This window comes from Eubalaena glacialis, chromosome 3 (genome assembly GCF_028564815.1).
Source record: "Eubalaena glacialis isolate mEubGla1 chromosome 3, mEubGla1.1.hap2.+ XY, whole genome shotgun sequence".
In the NCBI taxonomy this organism is placed as follows: Eukaryota; Metazoa; Chordata; class Mammalia; order Artiodactyla; family Balaenidae; genus Eubalaena; species Eubalaena glacialis.
The window spans coordinates 103974306-103996642 of record NC_083718.1 but is presented as its reverse complement, the minus strand read 5'-3'; the positions used below and the strand labels follow the sequence as shown (position 1 = coordinate 103996642).

The 22337-nt window shown below is 34.7% G+C and overlaps 1 protein-coding gene across 1 annotated transcript in view; it reads right to left on the bottom strand.

The window, feature by feature from the left end:
• Nucleotides 1-22337, bottom strand: part of COL11A1 (collagen type XI alpha 1 chain) — a 212859-nt gene that overhangs the window by 167705 nt on the left and 22817 nt on the right. The window contains exons 3-4 of the mRNA XM_061183781.1: nucleotides 18908-19121; nucleotides 15651-15813 (exon numbers count right to left, since the gene is read on the bottom strand). Of these exons, the coding sequence (XP_061039764.1) occupies nucleotides 15651-15813; nucleotides 18908-19121 (377 nt within the window). The remainder of the gene's footprint in view (nucleotides 1-15650; nucleotides 15814-18907; nucleotides 19122-22337) is intronic.

The following is a 22337-nucleotide window of genomic DNA, read 5'->3' as shown; positions in this document are numbered from 1 at the left end:
ATAAAGGCCATATATGACAAACCCACAGCCAACATTGTCCTCAATGGTGAAAACTGAAACCATTTCCACTAAGATCAGGAACAAGACAAGGTTGCCCACTCTCACCACTATTATTCAACATAGTTTTGGAAGTGTTAGCCCCAGCAATCAGAGAAGAAAAAGAAATAAAAGGAATCCAAATCGGAAAAGAAGAAGTAAAGCTGTCACTGTTTGCAGATGACATGATACTATACATAGAGAATCCTAAAGATGCTACCAGAAAACTACTAGAGCTAATCAATGAATTTGGTAAAGTAGCAGAATACAAAATTAATGCACAGAAATCTCTTGCATTCCTATACACTAATGATGAAAAATCTGAAAGTGAAATTAAGAAAACACCCCCGTTTACCATTGCAACAAAAAGAATAAAATATCTAGGAATAAACCTAACTAAGGAGACAAAAGACCTGTATGCAGAAAATTATAAGACACTGATGAAAGAAATTAAAGATGATACAAATAGATGGAGAGATATACCGTGTTCTTGGATTGGAAGAATCAACATTGTGAAAATGACTCTACTACTCAAAGCAATCTACAGATTCAATGCAATCCCTATCAAACTACCACTGGCATTTTTCACAGAACTAGAACAAAAAATTTCACAATTTGTATGGAAACACAAAAGACCCCGAATAGCCAAAGCAATCTTGAGAACGAAAAATGGAGCTGGAGGAATCAGGCTCCCTGACTTCGACTATATTACAAAGCTACAGTAATCAAGACAGTTTGGTACTGGCACAAAAACAGAAATATAGATCAATGGAACAGGATAGAAAGCCCAGAGATAAGCCCACACACATATGGTCACCTTATCTTTGATAAAGGAGGCAAGCATATACAGTGGAGAAAAGACAGCCTCTTCAATAAGTGGTGCTGGGAAAATTGGACAGGTACATGTAAAAGTATGAAATTAGAACACTCCCTGACACCATACACAAAAATAAACTCAAAATGGATTAAAGACCTAAGTGTAAGGCCAGACACTATCAAACTCTTAGAGGAAAACATAGGCAGAACACTCTATGACATAAATCACAGCAAGATCCTTTTTGACCCAGGTCCTAGAGAAATGGAAATAAAAACACAAATAAACAAATGGGACTTAATGAAACTTAAAAGCTTTTGCACAGCAAAGGAAACCATAAACAAGACCAAAAGACAACCCTCAGAATGGGAGAAAATATTTGCAAATGAAGCAACTGACAAAGGATTAATCTCCAAGATTTACAAGCAGCTCATGCAGCTCAATAACAAAAAAACAAACAACCCAATCCAAAAATGGGCAGAAAACCTAAATAAACATTTCTCCAAAGAAGATATACAGATTGCCAACAGACACATGAAAGAATGCTCAACATCATTAATCATTAGAGAAATGCAAATCAAAACTACAATGAGATATCATCTCACACCGGTCAGAATGGCCATCATCAAAAAATCTAGAAACAATAAATGCTGGAGAGGGTGTGGAGAAAAGGGAACACTCTTGCACTGTTGGTGGGAATGTAAATTGATACAGCCACTATGGAGAACAGTATGGAGGTTCCTTAAAAAACTAAAAATAGAACTACCATACGACCCAGCAATCCCACTACTGGGCATATACCCTGAAAAAACCATAATTCAAAAAGAGTCATGTACCAAAATGTTCATTGCAGCTCTATTTACAATAGCCAGGACACGGAAGCAACCTAGGTGTCCATCATCGGATGAATGGATAAAGAAGATGTGGCACATATATACAATGGAATATTACTCAGCCATAAAAAGAAATGAAATGGAGGTGTTTGTAGTGAGGTGGATGGAGTTAGAGTTTGTCATACAGAGTGAAGTAAGTCAGAAAGAGAAAAAGAAATACAGTATGCTAACACATATATATGGAATCTAAGGGGAAAAAAAGGTCATGAAGAACCTAGTGGCAAGACGGGAATAAAGACACAGACCTACTAGAGAATGGACTTGAGGATATGGGGAGGGGGAGGGGTAAGATGTGACAGGGTGAGAAAGTGGCATGGACATATATACACTACCAAATGTAAAATAGATAGCTAGTGGGAAGTAGCCACATAGCACAGGGAGATCAGCTCGGTGCTTTGTGACCACCTAGAGGGGTGGGATAGGGAGGGTGGGAGGGAGGGAGACGCAAGAGGGAAGAGATATGGGAACATATGTATATGTATAACTGATTCACTTTGTTATAAAGCAGAAACTAACACACCATTGTAAAGCAATTATACTCCAATAAAGATGTTTAAAAAGAAAACAAAAAAACAAAAAAAAACAAAAAACAAAACAAACAAAAAAGAATAATATATCATGTCCAAGTGGGGTCTACCTAAGGAATGAAAAGTTGGTTTTAAACATTTGAAAATCAATCAATGGAATTCAATATGCTAACAGAAAAGAAAATTATCATTGCAATAAAAACATAAACAGCATTTAACAAAATTCAATATACATTCATGATAAAAAACTTTTAGGGAACTAAGACAAGTAGTTAACTTTTTCAAACTGATAAATTTACATTGAACACCTACAACCAACATCATACTTAATAGCTGAAGACTGAATATTTATTTACATGAGTACAGAAAAACAAAAAAATAAGAATGCCTGTTTCATCACTTCTATTCAACATTTTGGTGGAGGTCCTATCCATTGTCATAAGAAAAATAAATAAAAGGTATAAAAATAGAAAGTAGTGAAAGGTCCCTGTTTGCAGATTGCATGATTATTTGCATTTTAAAAATACCTGAACTAACTCATTTATTAAAATGAATTTAACAAGTTTGGAGGATACAATGTTAATATTTTTAAAACCTATTGTGTTTTTATATAATAGCAACAAGATATTGAAAGATAAAATTAAAAATGATTTTATTTACTATAGCATCAAAAAAATAAAAATAAAAACCACCTAAGAACAAAATGAATAAAAGATGTCCACAATGTCTACACTGAAAACTAGGAAACACTGTGAGAGGAATTAAAGAAGACCAAAATTAATGAAAAGTCACACCACGCTCAGAAAACGGAAAACTCAATGTTTGTTAAAATATCAATTCTCTTCATTTTGCTCTATCGCTTAAATGCAATCCCAATTAAAACCTTAATTTTATTTTAGAAACTGACAAGCTATTGCAAAACTTATGCAGAGTGCAGATAACCTAAATTAAATAAAGCAATGTTTACAAAGAATAAAAGTTGGAGCAGTTACCTCACCTGATTTCCAACATCCTATAAAATTACTGTAATCAAGATGATTTGGTATCAGTGAAAAGAGAGACAAATAAATCAATGGACTGGGATAGTAGAGAGTTCAGTAAGAGATTTACTCATATGTAGTCAACTGATTTCTAACACAGAAGCCAAGATAATCCAATGAATAAAAGGAAACTTTTTTTTAATAAAGGATGCTAGATGAACTGGATATCCTTATGTAAAAACAACCAGTGTTGATATTTACCTCATGCCATACACAAATATTAACTCAAAATGAGGCATGACCTATGTGTAAAACATAAAACTTCAACATGTCTAATAGCAGGAGATCTTGTGATTTTGGTGTAGGTAAAGGTTTCTTAGAACACAAAAAGTATAAAACATGAACAACAAAATTGATAAACTGAACTTTATCAAAATGAAAAGCATTCACACTTTGAAAGACATCATTAAGAAAATAAAAAGGCGACAACATCCAGCCTCATCCACCAGAACACAGGCACTAGTTCCCTCCACCAGGAAACCTACACAACCCACTGAACCAACCTTAGCCACTGGGGACAGATACCAAAAACAATGGGAACTACGAACCTGCAGCCTGTGAAAAGGAGACCCCAAACACAGTAAGATAAGCAAAATGAGAAGACAGAAAAACACACAGCAGATGAAGGAGCAGGGTCAAAACACACCAGACCTAACAAATGAACAGGAAATAGGTAGTCTACCTGAAAAAGAATTCACAATAATGATAGTAAGGATGATCCAAAATCTTGGAAATAGAATAGACAAAATGCAAGAAACATTGAACAAGGACGTAGAAGAACTAAAGAGGAACCAAGCAACGACGAAAAGCACAATAAATGAAATTAAAAATACTCTAGATGGGATCAATAGCAGAATAACCGAGGCAGAAGAACGGATAAGTGACCTGGAAGATAAAATGGTGGAAATAACTACTGTAGAGCAGAATAAAGAAAAAAGAATGAAAAGAACTGAGGACAGTCTCAGAGACCTCTGGGACAACATTAAACGCACCAACATTCGAATTATAGGGGTCCCAGAAGAAGAAGAGAAAAAGAAAGGGACTGAGAAAATATTTGAAGAGATTATAGTTGAAAACTTCCCTAATATGGGAAAGGAAATAGTTAATCAAGTCCTGGAAGCACAGAGAGTCCCATACAGGATAAATCCAAGGAGAAACACACCAAGACACATATTAATCAAACTATCCAAAATTAAATATAAAGAAAACATATTAAAAGCAGCAAGGGAAAAACAACAAATAACACACAAGGGCATCCCCATAAGGTTAACAGCTGATCTTTCAGCAGAAACTCTGCAAGCCAGAAGGGAGTGGCAGGATATACTTAAAGTGATGAAGGAGAAAAACCTACAACCAAGATTACTCTACCCAGCAAGGATCTCATTCAGATTTGATGGAGAAATTAAAACCTTTACAGACAAGCAAAAGCTGAGAGAGTTCAGCACCACCAAACCAGCTTTACAACAAATGCTAAAGGAACTTCTCTAGGCAAGAAACACAAGAGAAGGAAAACACCTACAATAACAAACCCAAAACATTTAAGAAAATGGGAATAGGAACATACATATCGATAATTACCTTAAATGTAAATGGATTAAATGCTCCCACCAAAAGACACAGACTGGCTGAATGGATACAAAAACAAGACCCATATATATGCTGTCTGCAAGAGACCCACTTCAGACCTAGAGACACATACAGACTGAAAGTGAGGGGATGGAAAAAGATATTCCATGCAAATGGAAATCAAAAGAAAGCTGGAGTAGCAATTCTCATATCAGACAAAATAGACTTTAAAATAAAGACTATTACAAGAGACAAAGAAGGACACTATATAATGATCAAGGGATCGATCCAAGAGGAAGGTATAACAATTGTAAATATTTATGCACCCAACATAGGAGCACCTCAATACATAAGGCAAATACTAACAGCCATAAAAGGGGAAATCGACAGCAACACAATCATAGTAGGGGACTTTAACACCCCACTTTCACCAATGGACAGATCATCCAAAATGAAAATAAATAAGGAAACACAAGCTTTAAATGATACATTAAACAAGATGGACTTAATTGATATTTATAGGACATTCCACCCAAAAACAACAGAATACACATTTTTCTCAAGTGCTCATGGAACATTCTCCAGGATAGATCATATCTTGGGTCACAAATCAAGCCTTGGTAAATTTAAAAAAATTGAAATCTTATCAAGTATCTTTTCTGACCACAACGCTATGAGACTAGATATCAATTACAGGAAAAGGTCTGTAAAAAATACAAACACATGGAGGCTACACAATACACTACTTAATAACGAAGTGATCACTGAAGAAATCAAAGGGGAAATCAAAAAATACCTAGAAACAAATGACAATGGAGACACGACGATCCAAAACCTATGGGATGCAGCAAAAGCAGTTCTAAGAGGGAAGTTTATAGCAATACAAGCCTACATCAAGAAACAGGAAACATCTCGAATAAACAACCTAACCTTGCACCTAAAGCAATTAGAGAAAGAAGAACAAAAAACCTCCAAAGCTAGCAGAAGGAAAGAAATCATAAAGATCAGATCAGAAATAAATGAAAAAGAAATGAAGGAAACAATAGCAAAAATCAATGAAACTAAAAGCTGGTTCTTTGAGAAGATAAACAAAATTGATAAACCATTAGCCAGACTCATCAAGAGAAAAAGGGAGAAGACTCAAATTAATAGAATTAGAAATGAAAAAGGAGAAGTAACCACTGACACTGCAGAAATACAAACGATCATGAGAGATTACTACAAGCAACTCTATGCCAATAAAATGGACAACCTGGAAGAAATGGACAGATTCTTAGAAATGCACAATATTTCTGCCGAGACTGAACCAGGAAGAAATAGAAAATATGAACAGACCAATCACAAGCACTGAAATTGAAACTGTGATTAAAAATCTTCCAACACACAAAAGCCCAGGACCAGATGGCTTCACAGGCGAATTCTATCAAACATTTAGAGAAGAGCTAACACCTATCCTTCTCAAACTCTTCCAAAATATTGCAGAGGGAGGAACACTCCCCAACTCATTCTACGAGGCCACCATCACCCTGATACCAAAACCAGACAAAGATGTCACAAAGAAAGAAAACTACAGGCCAATATCACTGATGAACATAGATGCAAAAATCCTCAACAAAATACTAGCAAACAGAATCCAACAGCACATTAAAAGGATTATACACCATGATCAAGTGGGGTTTATTCCAGGAATGCAAGGATTCTTCAATACATGCAAGTCAATCAACGTGATACATCATATTAACAAACTGAAGGAGAAAAACCATATGATCATCTCAATAGATGCAGAGAAAGCTTTCGACAAAATTCAACACCCATTTATGATAAAAGTCCTGCAGAAAGTAGGCATAGAGGGAACTTTCCTCAACATAAAAAAGGCCGTATATGACAAACCCACAGCCAACATTGTCCTCAATGGTGAAAAACTGAAACCATTTCCACTAAGATCAGGAACAAGACAAGGTTGCCCACTCTCACCACTATTATTCAACATAGTTTTGGAAGTGTTAGCCACAACAATCAGAGAAGAAAAAGAAATAAAAGGAATCCAAATCGGAAAAGAAGAAATAAAGCTGTCACTGTTTGCAGATGACATGATACTATACATAGAGAATCCTAAAGATGCTACCAGAAAACTACTAGAGCTAATCAATGAATTTGGTAAAGTGGCAGGATACAAAATTAATGCACAGAAATCTCTTGCATTCCTGTATACTAATGATGAAAAATCTGAAAGTGAAATTAAGAAAACACTCCCATTTACCATTGCAACAAAAAGAATAAAATATCTAGGAATAAACCTACCTAAGGAGACAAAAGACCTGTATGCAGAAAATTATAGGACACTGATGAAAGAAATTAAAGATGATACAAATAGATGGAGAGATATACCATGTTCTTGGATTGGAAGAATCAACATTGTGAAAATGACTCTGCTACCCAAAGCAATCTACAGATTCAATGCAATCCCTATCAAACTACCACTGGCATTTTTCACAGAACTAGAACAAAAAATTTCACAATTTGTATGGAAACACAAAAGACCCCGAATAGCCAAAGCAATCTTGAGAACGAAAAATGGAGCTGGAGGAATCAGGCTCCCTGACTTCAGACTATATTACAAAGCTACAGTAATCAAGACAGTTCAGTACTGGCACAAAAACAGAAATATAGATCAATGGAACAGGATAGAAAGCCCAGAGATAAGCCCACGCACATATGGTCACCTTATCTTTGATAAAGGAGGCAAGCATATACAGTGGAGAAAAGACAGCCTCTTCAATAAGTGGTGCTGGGAAAATTGGACAGGTACATGTAAAAGTATGAAATTAGAACACTCCCTGACACCATACACAAAAATAAACTCAAAATGGATTAAAGACCTAAGTGTAAGGCCAGACACTATCAAACTCTTAGAGGAAAACATAGGCAGAACACTCTATGACATAAATCACAGCAAGATCCTTTTTGACCCAGCTCCTAGAGAAATGGAAATAAAAACACAAATAAACAAATGGGACCTAATGAAACTTAAAAGCTTTTGCACAGCAAAGGAAACCGTAAACAAGACCAAAAGACAACCCTCAGAATGGGAGAAAATATTTGCAAATGAAGCAACTGACAAAGGATTAATCTCCAAGATTTACAAGCAGCTCATGCAGCTCAATAACAAAAAAACAAACAACCCAATCCAAAAATGGGCAGAAGACCTAAATAAACATTTCTCCAAAGAAGATATACAGATTGCCAACAGACACATGAAAGAATGCTCAACATCATTAATCATTAGAGAAATGCAAATCAAAACTACAATGCGGTATCATCTCACACCGGTCAGAATGGCCATCATCAAAAAATCTAGAAACAATAAATGCTGGAGAGGGTGTGGAGAAAAGGGAACACTCTTGCACTGTTGGTGGGAATGTAAATTGATACAGCCACTATGGAGAACAGTATGGAGGTTCCTTAAAAAACTAAAAATAGAACTACCATACGACCCAGCAATCCCACTACTGGGCATATACCCTGTGAAAACCATAATTCAGAAAGAGTCATGTACCAAAATATTCATTGCAGCTCTGTTTACAATAGCCAGGACATGGAAGCAACCTAGGTGTCCATCATCGGATGAATGGATAAAGAAGATGTGGCACATATATACAATGGAATATTACTCAGCCATAAAAAGAAATGAAATGGAGGTATTTGTAATGAGGTAGATGGAGTTAGAGTCTGTCATACAGAGTGAAGTAAGTCAGAAAGAGAAAAAGAAATACAGTATGCTAACACATATATATGGAATCTAAGGAAAAAAAAAAAATGTCACGAAGAACCTAGTGGCAAGATGGGAATAAAGACACAGACCTACTAGAGAATGGACTTGAGGATATGGAGAGGGGGAGGGGTGAGATGTGACAGGGTGAGAGAGTGTCATGGACATATATACACTACCAAATGTAAAATAGATAGCTAGTGGGAAGCAGCCGCATAGCACAGGGAGATCAGCTCGGTGCTTTGTGACCACCTAGAGGGGTGGGATAGGGAGGGTGGGAGGGAGGGAGATGCAAGAGGGAAGAGATATGGGAACATATGTATATGTATAACTGATTCACTTTGTTATAAAGCAGAAGCTAACACACCATTGTAAAGCAATTATACTTCAATAAAGATGTTTAAAAAAAAAAAAAAGAAGAAAAGAAAAAGGCAAGCCACATGCTGGAAAAATTATTTGCACATATCTATCAAAGTGCATGCATGGGACTTCCCTGGGGGTGCAGTGGTTAAGAATCCGCCTGCCAATGCAGGGGACACGTGTTCGAGCCCTGGTCCGGGAAGATCTCACATGCCGTGGAGCAACTAAACCTGTGTGCCACAGCCACTTAGCCTGCGCTCTAGAGCCTGCGAGCCACAACTACTGAGCCCATGTGCCACAACTACTGAAGCCCGCACACCTAGAGCCCGTGCCGCAACAAGAGAAGCCACAGCAATGAAACGCCCATGCACTGCAACTAGAGAGCAACAAAGACCCAACGCAGCCAAAAATAAATATATTAATTAATTAATTAATTATTTTAAAAAGTGTATGCATGATACATAGAGAACTCTTAAAATGTCATAATCAGGGGCTTCCCTAGTGGCGCAGTGGTTGAGAATCTGTCTGCCAATGCAGGGGACACGGGTTCGAGCCCTGGTCTGGGAGGATCCCACATGCCGCAGAGCAACTAGGCCCGTGAGCCACAATTGCTGAGCCTGCGCATCTGGAGCCTGTGCTCCGCAACAAGAGAGGCCGCGATAGTGAGAGGCCCGCGCACCGCGATGAAGAGTGGCCCCCGCTTAACGCAACTAGAGAAAGCCCTCGCACAGAAACGAAGACCCAACACAGCCAAAAATAAAATAAAATAAATAAATAAATAAATAAATAATTTAAAAAAAAATTTAAAAAAAAAATGTCATAATCAGAATATAGCAGCCATTTTTTTTAATGGGCAAGACACCTCACAAAAGAAGATGCATAAATGGCCAATAAGAACTTGAAAATATGCTTATCATCATCTGTCATCAGGGAAATGCCAGTTAAAACCACAATGAAACACTAGTACATAACCACTTAGAATGGCTAAAATTTGAAGGACTGACCAGATAAAGGGCTGACAAGGATGCAGAACAAGTGGAACTCTCATTCACTGCTGGAGCGAGTGTAAAAGGATTAACGTCATTTTGGAACACAATTTGACAGTTCAGTTTTGTTTTGTTTTTTTAATTAAGTTAAACATGCACCTGCCAAATAACTCAAGCATTCCACTTCTAGGTATAAAAATAAAGGCCCACACAAAATTTTTACATGATTGTTCACAAGAGCTTTATATGCAGTAGCCAAAATCTGGAAATAATCCAAATGGCTTCTAACAGAATAGGTGGATGAAGAAATTGTGGTTTATTCATACATTGGAATACTGCTCAGAAAAATAAGCAAAATAAAGATACATATGAAGACATGGATAAATCTCAAAAATGGTATGCTGACAGAAAAAAAGCCAAGCTAAAAAGAGTGCATTCAATACATTTCCATTTATAAAAATTCTAGAACAAATAAGCTATAGTGATAAAAAGCAAATTAGTGATTGCCTGGGGTTAGGGTGGAAGAAGAGATGGATCATAAAAATGCAGCAGGACACTTCCTCTGGGTGTGATGGCAATGTTTATTTTCTTGATTATGATGTTGATTTCAGAGGTATATACATATGCCACAACTGATTAAATGGTACACTTTTTATATTTGCAACTTATTGTACTTCAATTATACCTTGATAAATAGAGAAAAAAATCTCAAGGACTATGACCTAAATGCATCTAGACTGGGAAAGGTAGATAAATGGGAAAGCTACCTGCATCCTATCATGCTGTTCTATACAAAATCTACGTCTACTAGCATACAATTTTTTTTTTTTAAGTATGTACCTTGGAAAATATATGCAGTAAAAAGACACATGGACATCACAAGTCAGTCATCAAATTCTTAACAAAATATTTGAGATGGCTATTATTACCTTAAGGTAAGTTTTCAGGCCTTGAAGAACTATTGAAATAGTATAGCTTTTATAAATTATTATTCATTAATTTCTCCAAAGAAAATTGAATGCAAAAATATCTTCTGAGAAGTTTGAAAAAATGAAAAATTTCATCAACAAGCTTTTCCACTCAAATTGCCATCATATTTCTCTTATTGCTTCAAAAGAAAGAAACAATCTGCCTAAAGATAGATAATTGTTAAAAATATAATAAGAGACTTGGAATAACCCATTTTGATTCATTACAAAAGAAAAATAAGATGGAAATAGCAACGCTTTGAAAAATGGAGTTATAATGGCTACAACTTGATATTTAGTAAAAAAATTTCCTCTTCATAAGACTCCAAAAGTAATTTTATTAATAATCAATATAGGCAATGTGGCTCTTCTTCTAATTTAGCTTTTCTTCACATTTTTGAAGTGTATTATTAAACTAGAACAAACCAAGGCTGTCGACTAGGGTTGGTTGGGTATTTTGTGCCTGTATGAAAATATTCATCCCCTCAGACCATGTTCCACTCACTAAGGTCCATATCCAGGTGCTACCTCTGCCTAGAGAGGGCAAATTTATCTAATTCCCACAAGGTACCTTGTAAACAAGCAGTAGCCCAGAAAGAAGCACTTCATTTACAAGTCAGACCACTAAGGACTTGTGATATATGGGTCATTGTTGCTCACTCGTATCAAAATGTATAAGAATATTTAAAAAGTCAGAGTTGTAAGATAAAAAAGAAGTTATAATAATGAAGAAAACTACATATTAGTGCATAAGTAAATTAACACATAACATATAACCATATATATAAATAAAATTAATACTAGTATTTTAAGCATTTTACATACATAAATTCAATTTTTTATAAATACCTAAGAGAGAGATTATATTACTATTCCTATTTGAAGACTGAGAAATTAAAACCAGCAAAATCTATTGCACAGAGAAACATAATTAAGCTAGGTACTGGCATTCAAAATCAGATTTTTCTCATTCCAGAATCAATTCTTAGATTCACTCTGCTATGCTGAAATTATATAATCTGAATTATGGGCCTATATATTCATTTTGGCATTTTCATATAAACTAACTTCATCATACTTTTTAAAATATTTCCAGTTTTGCTTTCATCTGTTTATTGGTGAATTTTTTAAACTCTTCAGATTTCAATTCAAATATGGACATTTTTAGCATTTATTGCCATTAACAGTACCATTGCATAAATGTAGGGTCGTATATAGACAAAATTATATACACTAAACAAATTTGCATCTAAAGTGGAATGATACTATTTCCAAAGAAGTAATATTTCCAGTTTTCAGATTAATAAATCACTGGTGTTTTTATATCATCTTCATCATTACAACTGTTTATCAAACACTAAAATAATGCAAACATGGTACCATTCCTATCTCCTGCCATTTTTAGTTTGATCTTTAAACATTTAGTTGCAAAGATTCAAAAATCTAGATAGGTACCATAACGTAAACCAAAATGAAAGGAAAAATATTTGAGTAAATTTTAGGGAAAGATAAATTAAAAACATATTCAGATAAGATGAACTAATTTCACAAAAGGAGTCAGAAAATTTTATTCCGATTTAAAAATCTGTGTGTCTGAATCATTTACTTTCTTCATAGCATTTTATCAAGTGGAGAAGACTACATTGTTTTTAAAATTTTATATAGCCATACAATAATACACTTTAGGAAGTAAGACCTGAATTTATGTATGATGACTGTTCTGATATGTGGATTAGATAAATACAAAATTTCATCCAATTCAAACATTCTTATTCTAAAGCCTTCCCAATATTTTATTAAGTAAAAATAGTTTCCCTATTTAATTGATCAAAGATAGTACAAGATAAACCTAAAAGTGAAGGATCTGCATTTGCTTTTCCAAAACTAACTGCACTTCATGTAAAATAAATGTTATATTTAAAGTTCCAGAGGTTTTCATGAAACTCCAAGATGCGAAGCAGCGTAATAAACTTATTTTCGCTACCCACTGTCATACTCACTAAAGATTTCATTAATGAGTCTTTTAAAGATTATTTTTCTAGTGGTTTAATAGATTTTTTCAAAATAAACAGCTGAAGTTACTTCAAGATTTAGAATATGGTTTATATATTAGAAAGTTAAGAATTAATCAAAGAGAATAATAATAATCTTTGCTTCCAGTACCTCTGTCTTTGGTTATTTACTAGATGCCTCTTGGCTAGAGGTATTTGGGTTAGCAGTGGTTGAAAACATATGGAATCAACAGATGAATGGATAAAGAAGATGTGGCACATATATACAATGGAATATTACTCAGCCATAAAAAGAAATGAAATTGAGTTATTTGTAGTGAGGGGGATGGACCTAGAGTCTGTCATACAGAGTGAAGTAAGTCAGAAAGAGAAAAACAAATACCGTATGCTAACACATATATATGGAATCTAAAAAAAAAAAAAAAGTGGTTATGAAGAACCTAGGGGCAGGACAGGAATAAAAATCCAGATGTAGAGAATGGACTTGAGGACACGGGGAGGGGGAAGGGTAAGCTGGGACAAAGTGAGAGACTGGCATGGACATATATAACTTACCAGGTGTAGAATCGATAGCTGGTGGGGGGCAGCCGCATGGCACAGGGAGATCAGCTCGGTGCTTTGTGACCACCTCGAGGGGTGGGATGGGGAGGGTGGGAGGGAGGGAGATGTAGGAGGGAAGAGATATGGGGATGTGTGTGTATGTATGGCTGATTCACTTTGTTGTAAGGCAGAAGCTAACACACCATTGTAGGGCAGTTGTGCTCCAGTGAAGATGTTAAAAAAAAAAAAAGAAAGCATATGGAAATATTTTAAGGAAATCATTTTTATGTGTTTTAGTTGTTGATACCATAATCAGCCTCTGAAACACAGAGGAATTTATTACGTATTTTTTAATATGCAACATCAGGTTCAATTATTTATTTTGAAAAAAGAACTTACTGTGATAGTCTGTAACTATACTTGAAAACTCTAAACCGGACCCCAGTGAGCCCGAGTGTAGTATATGGGAAAGAAGGTGGAGTATAGTCTGGTTTGGTATGTGTGTTGGAGTGGAGTAAAAAATAAAAATTAAATGATATTCACCTAGAAGTAAGTTCAGGTAAAAATAGAAGTCTCAATGCTACGAAACTATATGAAAAAAATCTAATCAACATGTACATACATCAAATATTATATTTCAGGGCCAGTAAATTTTGAGGATTAATTAATTAATATTAATTTGTATATTTTCTCTTCTATATTTCCTCTTTATATGTTCTAATCATTTATGACAAAAAAAGTTGTTTAACTTCCATGGGCTCTGTGAATACGTACAGCAATAGATTAAACTAATGTATGAAATGAAACCATCCACTGATATATTTCTTCCATATTACTCATTTATGTTCCAGGAAAATAAGGATTTGGATATTACAAAAATAAGTTTAGTTTGTGAAACTGATGTTCATGAAGAGTTTAATTTTAAAATAGAAATTTGTAAGCCTAAAATTTAATTTGTTTATAATATTCATTCATCTAATAAATAAATACTGATTTATCATTTGTGTGCAATCAATGCCTGATATCAGAGACCTGAGACTATATTATTATACATTGCCTGAATCAGTTTGTCATTAATTTAGCATGATATGATGTGTTAAAACATTTTGTTTAGAGTCAAAGGCTTAGGTACATACTAATGCAGAAACTCAAAAACAAATAGAATCCCAAATAATCTGAAAATGTCACAAATATTAATTATATTTAAAATTATGCCATAGATTATATAACTAAGTACAGGGACGCAATATTCTACTGACCCTCTGAATTTACATTGTGCTTTTTTTGAAAATACATACTGTGTGTGTGTGTGTACATCTCTATGTGTACATATCTGTGTGTGTATATATATAAATATATATATATACACACATTTCAACAGAATACAGCAAATCTTCCATGTAAAACTTGTCTATTAATCCATAATATATTACACAGCTTTATTTTGTTACACTTTGAAAAATAAATTATTCAGAAATTGTATAAAAACAATCATCACAGTAATGACTAATATCTCAGGAGTGCATCCCTTTATGGGGTCTGGTCTGTTTGTTCTGTTAATGATTGACTAAATGAAAATTAAAGCAAGAGTTACCAGGTCCAATGATTGAAGAATTAAAAGAAAGAATGTGATTATCATAACTGGCAAATTATAATTGGAAAGGAGCTTTTTACCATGACCACATTATTAAAATAGTGATTTTTTAAAAATTACAGTTCATCTTTTGCACTATCTCTATTTTACCCTGGAAACATTCACAAAGAACAGAGAAAGGCAAAATATCAGACTTGTACATTTCATTAAATTAATCTCTGAGAGGAGGAAGTGAAGAAAATGTTCTTTTCTCCAAAGAAAATAATACAAAGTACTAAGAGGAAAGTCATTTGCTCTTCCCAGGAGAATAGCATGCCTGTGTTTGAATCAACCAATCTCTGTTAAAGTTTCCCAGGCGTTACAGTCACCATTGTCTACTCATTCTCTTACTGAACAATAGAAAACATCACTGCTACACCCACGGGGGAAGAAAGTAGGTCACCCTTTAGAGTTTACAACTTTGCTTTATAGCATATATTGATTGTTACTGTTAACTCAGTTCATCTGATTTAATAATATTCAGCTTAAAATAAAGTTTGATTTACCTCAAAAACTTCTTCATCCAAAATTCTTGTTCCAAAAACTGTAATTCCACTGGTGTCAACGACTGCTCTCTCACTTCTGTCAAGTGGTTTTGTGGTTTTCATCTTACAATCAACAATCATGGTCACAGTTTTCTTCTCCACGCTGATTGCTACCCGGTGCCACCTTAAAAAGCCAAGTAATTCTTTTGTAAGTTCCAAAGATGTTGCCAAACCATTATTCACGTTAAAATACAATGTATTTTAAATTATACACGTAATCTGAAAGTATACAAAATGTAGGCTCATTTATTAATCAGTTAACAGGTGACTACTTACTATTAACCCAGAACAGTGCTAGGTACTCAAAAAGACACACAAGCACTGTAGGATGCACAGCAGGATTGGCTGTCTATGCTGATAAGGAAGTGACCATCCTTTGCTTCACTTTGTGTTGTAACAAAAGCTGAATCTCACCATGTCCTGATGACGGTATTTGATAGCGATTAGGGGCGGGATATGGAGTAATTAATAGTTTCTATGTACGTAAATACTTTCTTCCAAAATGGAATTCCACTTAAAAAAATTCTGCTTGCGAGATCCCCTGAGATAGACTGTAAAAGGGTATGTCTGCTAATTGAATGAACGCTCCATCTGGAACAACTGAACGTTCTAATTGCAAGACACAATGTGCTTCTCTGTCTTTAGGCACATTTATTTCAAGTGCTTTCGTTTTCTTTTTCCACTTCAATTTCAAGACAGTTATAGATCACTACTGTGGGCAGGATCCAAGACTGAGACACAGTATCTCTCCTTCTTTCCAGGGTTGGCAGGAAGTGGGAACATTGAAAGAAAGCATAGTCAACGCATGTGTGGAGTGAGTCTCAATTCACTCTGAAGCTACTGCTCCAGCTAATTCAGGGCAGTGATGACAGACCTGGGGGGAGACGTGGCCAGCCCTTTGGAAACATAAATACCCTAATCATACTGTAAAATGGTGGGTTTTATTAACAGTATCTGGTGCTAACATAAACAACTAAGTGAAACGCACTTGGATTTTGCAAGCCACTCTTTTTTTTTTCCAAACGAAAAGTGCTAAATTAATATTCCAGAAGTTTCTAGGACTAGATCCATAAAATAAAGTACAAAGAAAGTTGCAGGAGCCTTTCTAAAATATCTGTTTCATATGACTTGGCGTGGCTACTGATGAGGACCAAGTATATTTCCATGTACACTTAATCTTTCGTCCTTCCGTAGCACTTTCAATAGCATAGGCATCTGCTTGGTTTGAATTGAGCAAAGATTTATATTAGGAGGCACTTAATACTGTGAGAGTAAAATTTACACATGTTTCTGCCAAGAAGCCTGTGTCTTAAATTAAACCATCTCTACTCTTGTGGGTACGTGCTTTTCATTAACAGAAAATAAAAATGATTTCTTTCAATTGTTGAAAAGCTGATTAGGACTCTAAACTTGATATTTTTGTTGAATTAATTTAAGCTCTGATAATAATGTCATAATCATGGTATCACATATAATATTCAAAATATTAAATTAACCCTAAGTTTTGGAGTCATTCTTAATTATTCTCTATCTCTCATACTACACATTCATATCATCAGAAAATCTGTCAATCCTATATTCACAGCATACACAGAATTCAAAGGCTCACAACTTTGTCCAAGTACCCATGCCTCTCACCTAGACTCCTAACTGGTCCCTGCTTCCACTCTGATGCAACCAGAGTGCCCATTTTAAAAAATAAGTCAGATCAAGATTCTGTCTTGCTAAAAACTAATATAACACTCTCAATAAAAACGGAAGTCCTTACTTTGCCTCGCCCTGGCCGTCTCTGATCTCATGTCCAAATTTTTGCTTTCTGATTCCCAGTAACCTAGCCACCACTGCCTCTTTCTTGTTCCTTTCACATATTCTTCACTCTGCCGGGAATGCTCTCCTCCATATCCCCACGTGCCCACTCTCTCACTTCCAATATGTCTTTGCTCAATGCAACTATGCCAAAGAGGACTGCTCTGTCTAAAACAGTACACTCTACATTCTTGCCCCTGATGTATTTTCATTCATGGAACTATCATCACTTTTCATATGAATTATTAAGGATAATGATGTAAATTACTCATGAAAGCCCAGTTTTCCCTGCACAGAGATGAAGGTTTTTCCATGGTCCTGACAATGATAATCTGAGTGTGAATTTTTTTTTCCACCTGAACAGCTATTTCTTTCTCATGTCTACAACCAAATGTCATATTTCCGATAATCTTTTTTTCAGTAGCCTGAATTCAGCAATAAAATACCGAGTAAATTTAATAAACATTTATTTGTCTTTAGCTGCTCCCTAAGCGATAGGCAATATTCACAACACAGAATTCAGAATTCAGCATGATTTTGAGAAGAATGTGGTTGTTACTGGAAAGTGCGACTACCTGAGTTCAAACCCTACCTCTGCCACGTTTCAAATATATGTTACTTAAACTCCCAGTGCCTCACTTCCCTTATCTGTAAAATGGGTTTGTTAATATTATTTTCTTCCAAGAGTCGTGAAAAATTAAATGAGTTGACTATGTATAAAGTGTTCAGAACAAAACTAGACACATATCGAGTGCTATATAAAGCTTCCTATGATTGTCAATATTAACATGATTGGTAAAGGAAGTCAAATCAGGTCATTCTTCTGCTCAAAAAGTCTACAGTGACTTCCTATTTCACTTAGAATAAAATCCAAAGCGTTTACAACCACCTACAATGTGTTATACCATTTGGCCTCCCACTGATTCTCCATCCTCATCATCCCACACTGTTTCTGCCACACTGGCATCCTTGATGTTGCTTAGACCAAATCAGCCACACCCAGAATCAGAGGCTGTGTATTTGCTTTTCCTCCATCTGGAATAGTATGCTTTTAATTATCAGCATGGCATGCACCCCGCCTCCTTCACATGTCACCTTCTTAGTGAGACTATCCCTGACCTCACTCCTTAAAACTGCACTCCCCACCATCATCCCCTATTCTCTTCACTGCTATATTTCTCTCTCTCTCACTTATCACCATCTGATAAACTATTTATTAGTAATTTTTTATCGTTCATTATGTGTCTACCCAGACTGTAAACTATGTATGATTAGGTATTTTATTGTTTTGTTCATTTCTATATCACCACTCCCTAGAAAACCTGCATCACACTTTATAAATATTTGTTGAATGATCAAATGAAAGAATTGTTTTCAACGCAGCTAAAACATTGGATTATTGTGTTACTTACTTTCCATCTGCGATGTTAACAGTTCTAAAGAGGGGGTAGTCTTCTGGGGCAGGTTTTCCAGTGTGGTCTTCATACAGGAAAACAGGTGATCTCCCAACCTCCACACCAATTTGCTGAATACCATGCTCATTATATATAGATAAAAGGAAAGACTGAATTCCTTTTTTCGGTTTTACTGTAAATAATATTGAAAAATCCTCTGGAAAAGTTCCTCCTGGGAAGAAAATGCCGAAGAGTCAAAAATTCTAAATTTCCAAATTATTCCTTGATCACCTTATTATTTTTGAGCTTACTAAGTGGCCTTAACAAGTAACCAAAGTTCAAACAGTAATAACAATACAGATTTAAAAACCAATGGAGAAGGGATTCTATTAATCTTTGTCTGCAACAATTGTTGAAGCTGTATTCAAACTTCACCACCACTCATTTAAAGCACAAATATTATGTAAAATTTAATTCATGGTTAGGAAACAAGATCATGGTGCCAGTTCAATATCAAACACACAATAAGCACTTTTAAAACACTTAAGTAGAAATTCTGGTGTAAGATTTGTATTTTCTGCCCTTATCTAATCTGTGGCCATCTGTCCTCTCTTTAAAGTGGCATTGTAAGGACACAACATATGAAGGTACACTTTTAGTCATCTCTTCAAAAGCTAAAGAGTTTCTGAGCAGTTTTTCCTATCACACAATGAAGTTTCACTAATAAAAAGCTTATGTCATTATAAGTCAGAACTTTTAGATACTTGGTTAATTTGATTCTAAATTCAAGAAGGAAGATTTTTTTTTTTTTCTTTTCCCTCTCATCATCATATCCCAAATATCCAGCATTGGGCCATATCTACATAAGTTCTTAGTAAGCATTTATTAAATAAATATATAAATTAAATGGTTACCACAAGTATATCTCAGGTAGTTAAGCAATGACTATTGTATATTTTTTTATAAAAACACTGCATATAAAATTGTGGGTTCTATTTTTCAAAAATAGTTTTACATATATATCTTATTTAATCCTTTTACTACCCTGGGACAAAAGTAAAGCAGGCATTGTTATTTGAAGGATGAGATTATTTAAATTAAAAAGTTTTCCATATGCAAAACTGGTGTATATGTGCATATGTAATCAATGATATCTGGGCCAACACCAAGAGATTCCATATTCAGTCCATTCATTCCATATTCTATTATGTATAGTAGTATAAAATAATAAAAATATATGACTATGACTGCCTTGGATTCAAATTAAAAAAACTGTAGGAGACTAGCAATTTTACTTCTAAGAATTTACAGAGGTGATAGGGATGCTTATATGTAAAGATATTATGTTAAGTCAATTCATCAGAACACTATTTATAATCATAAAATGTTAAAATCACCTGTAATGGTTGGGACTGGTTAAATAAAATACAAAACATTTATATAGTGGAAACCTATGCAGCCACTTAATGTAGTGGAAAAATGTCTTATGAAATGGAAATTATTTAAAATGTTGTGGAAAGTAAATAAGAATAGGTCACAAAGAAAACAGCCAATTAATGTTAACTATTTGGTTCTAATCTATCTATCTAGAATCTAGATAGATATTTCCAAACTAAAAAGTATTTATTTAAAATTCTCAATTTTAATTTTTAAAATAACTTACCAATAATACAACTTCACTATATCACAAATATATCATAAAAGCCTTGCTTTCATGGCAAAAAAAAAATATATATATATATATAGAGAGAGAGAGAGAGAGGGAGAGAGAAAGTTTTGTTTGATTAGATTTGTGTCACAGATATATCCAATTTTATATTCATGAAAATCAATAGAGAAAAATAATCATGTATATAAAATTGAAAGGTAATAAAACACATCAATTAACAAAAACACCTTTTAGCTGCTTATACTACAAATAAAAATCTAGGTAATTCAGCTTATTATTGAGGAAGCTCCACAGCAAATAAGTTTTCTCTTCAAATGAATAGCTCAAAATGTTGAGAATTATAGGACTTCTTTCCCTAAATACCTCAATTTTCAAATATCTCATACATTGAAAAATGATGCTAAAATATTATGAGGTGGAGAAAACAATATCTTTTTCATTTTTGCAAAAACATTATGAAATAAGATCTACATAGAGACATTTAGAAAAAGAGGAATTTCAGAAAATAGTATATTCATATAAGGCTAAATAAGTTGTAACAAATTTTAATTAATCATCCAATTTATATAACACAACTTCTGAAAATTGTCAACTTCAAACTACACTGAGTAAAATCTTTCAATTATGGAAGTATTTCCCAATTTAAAATTAAGCAATAAGGTTTTAATTATAATCTTTACACTATGACCTTTAAAAAAGAAAATTTAGTTGTCTAAAAAATCATGACTTGATGTCAAAATGTTCACAGTATAACCTAGACACCTACCTTAGATTCCTCCCTATTAGATACTAATCAAAGTTGTTCATAACCAACTAAATTTATCAGAGAGAATTCACTATGAGATAAGTTCAACAGCACAAAGTCAACCACTTAAGATGTGAAATTTTATCGAAAATAGTAGTGATCAGTATATATGATACAGATAAAATGTGGAATTTTGCAACTTAAATAATATGTTTTGAAATCTATAAATACAAACTAACAATAAAGCATCCCCTGTTAAATGACTGCTGTTAAAGAAAAAATGTTACTACTACCTTTAATAAGTGTGCATACATAAATCCTATACATGTGATAATAATCATAATTCACTCTGAGTATATCAGATTCAATAGTGATTTTTTTTTTTTTAGACTGAGCATTGGGATTTTATTTATTTATTTATGGCTGTGTTGGGTCTTCGTTTTTGTGCGAGGGCTTTCTCTAGTTGTGGCAAGCGGGGGCCACTCCTCATCGCGGTGCGCGGGCCTCTCACTATCGCGGCCTCTCTTGTTGCGGAGCACAGGCTCCAGACGCGCAGGCTCAGTAATTGTGGCTCACGGGCCCGGTTGCTCCGTGGCATGTGGGGATCTTCCCAGACCAGGGCTCGAACCCGTGTCCCCTGCATTGGCAGGCAGATTCTCAACCACTGCGCCACCAGGGGAGCCCTCAATAGTGATTCTTAAAATGGGCTTTTAACATCAACAGATACTGAATCCACGAATACATTCGATATGAAAAAAGCACAATAACTTTATTATATGATTTTAATTTTTAACTTGTGGTCAATATATTCCCATGCAGAGTATGTCTCCGTTTAAATAAAATCTCTTTCTGATGTAGCTTAGTGGTTGGTAGGGTTTTTAAAATGAGGAGTGAAGGTCATTTGGCATAGTGGGAAAAGCCCACTTTAGTCTAAAAAAACCCCAAACTGTCTCTCAGCTTCATATCATCCACAGGTTCTGAGATTATATTCAAACACTTCACTTTTCTAACTCCTAATCTATAATTTGGGTTTA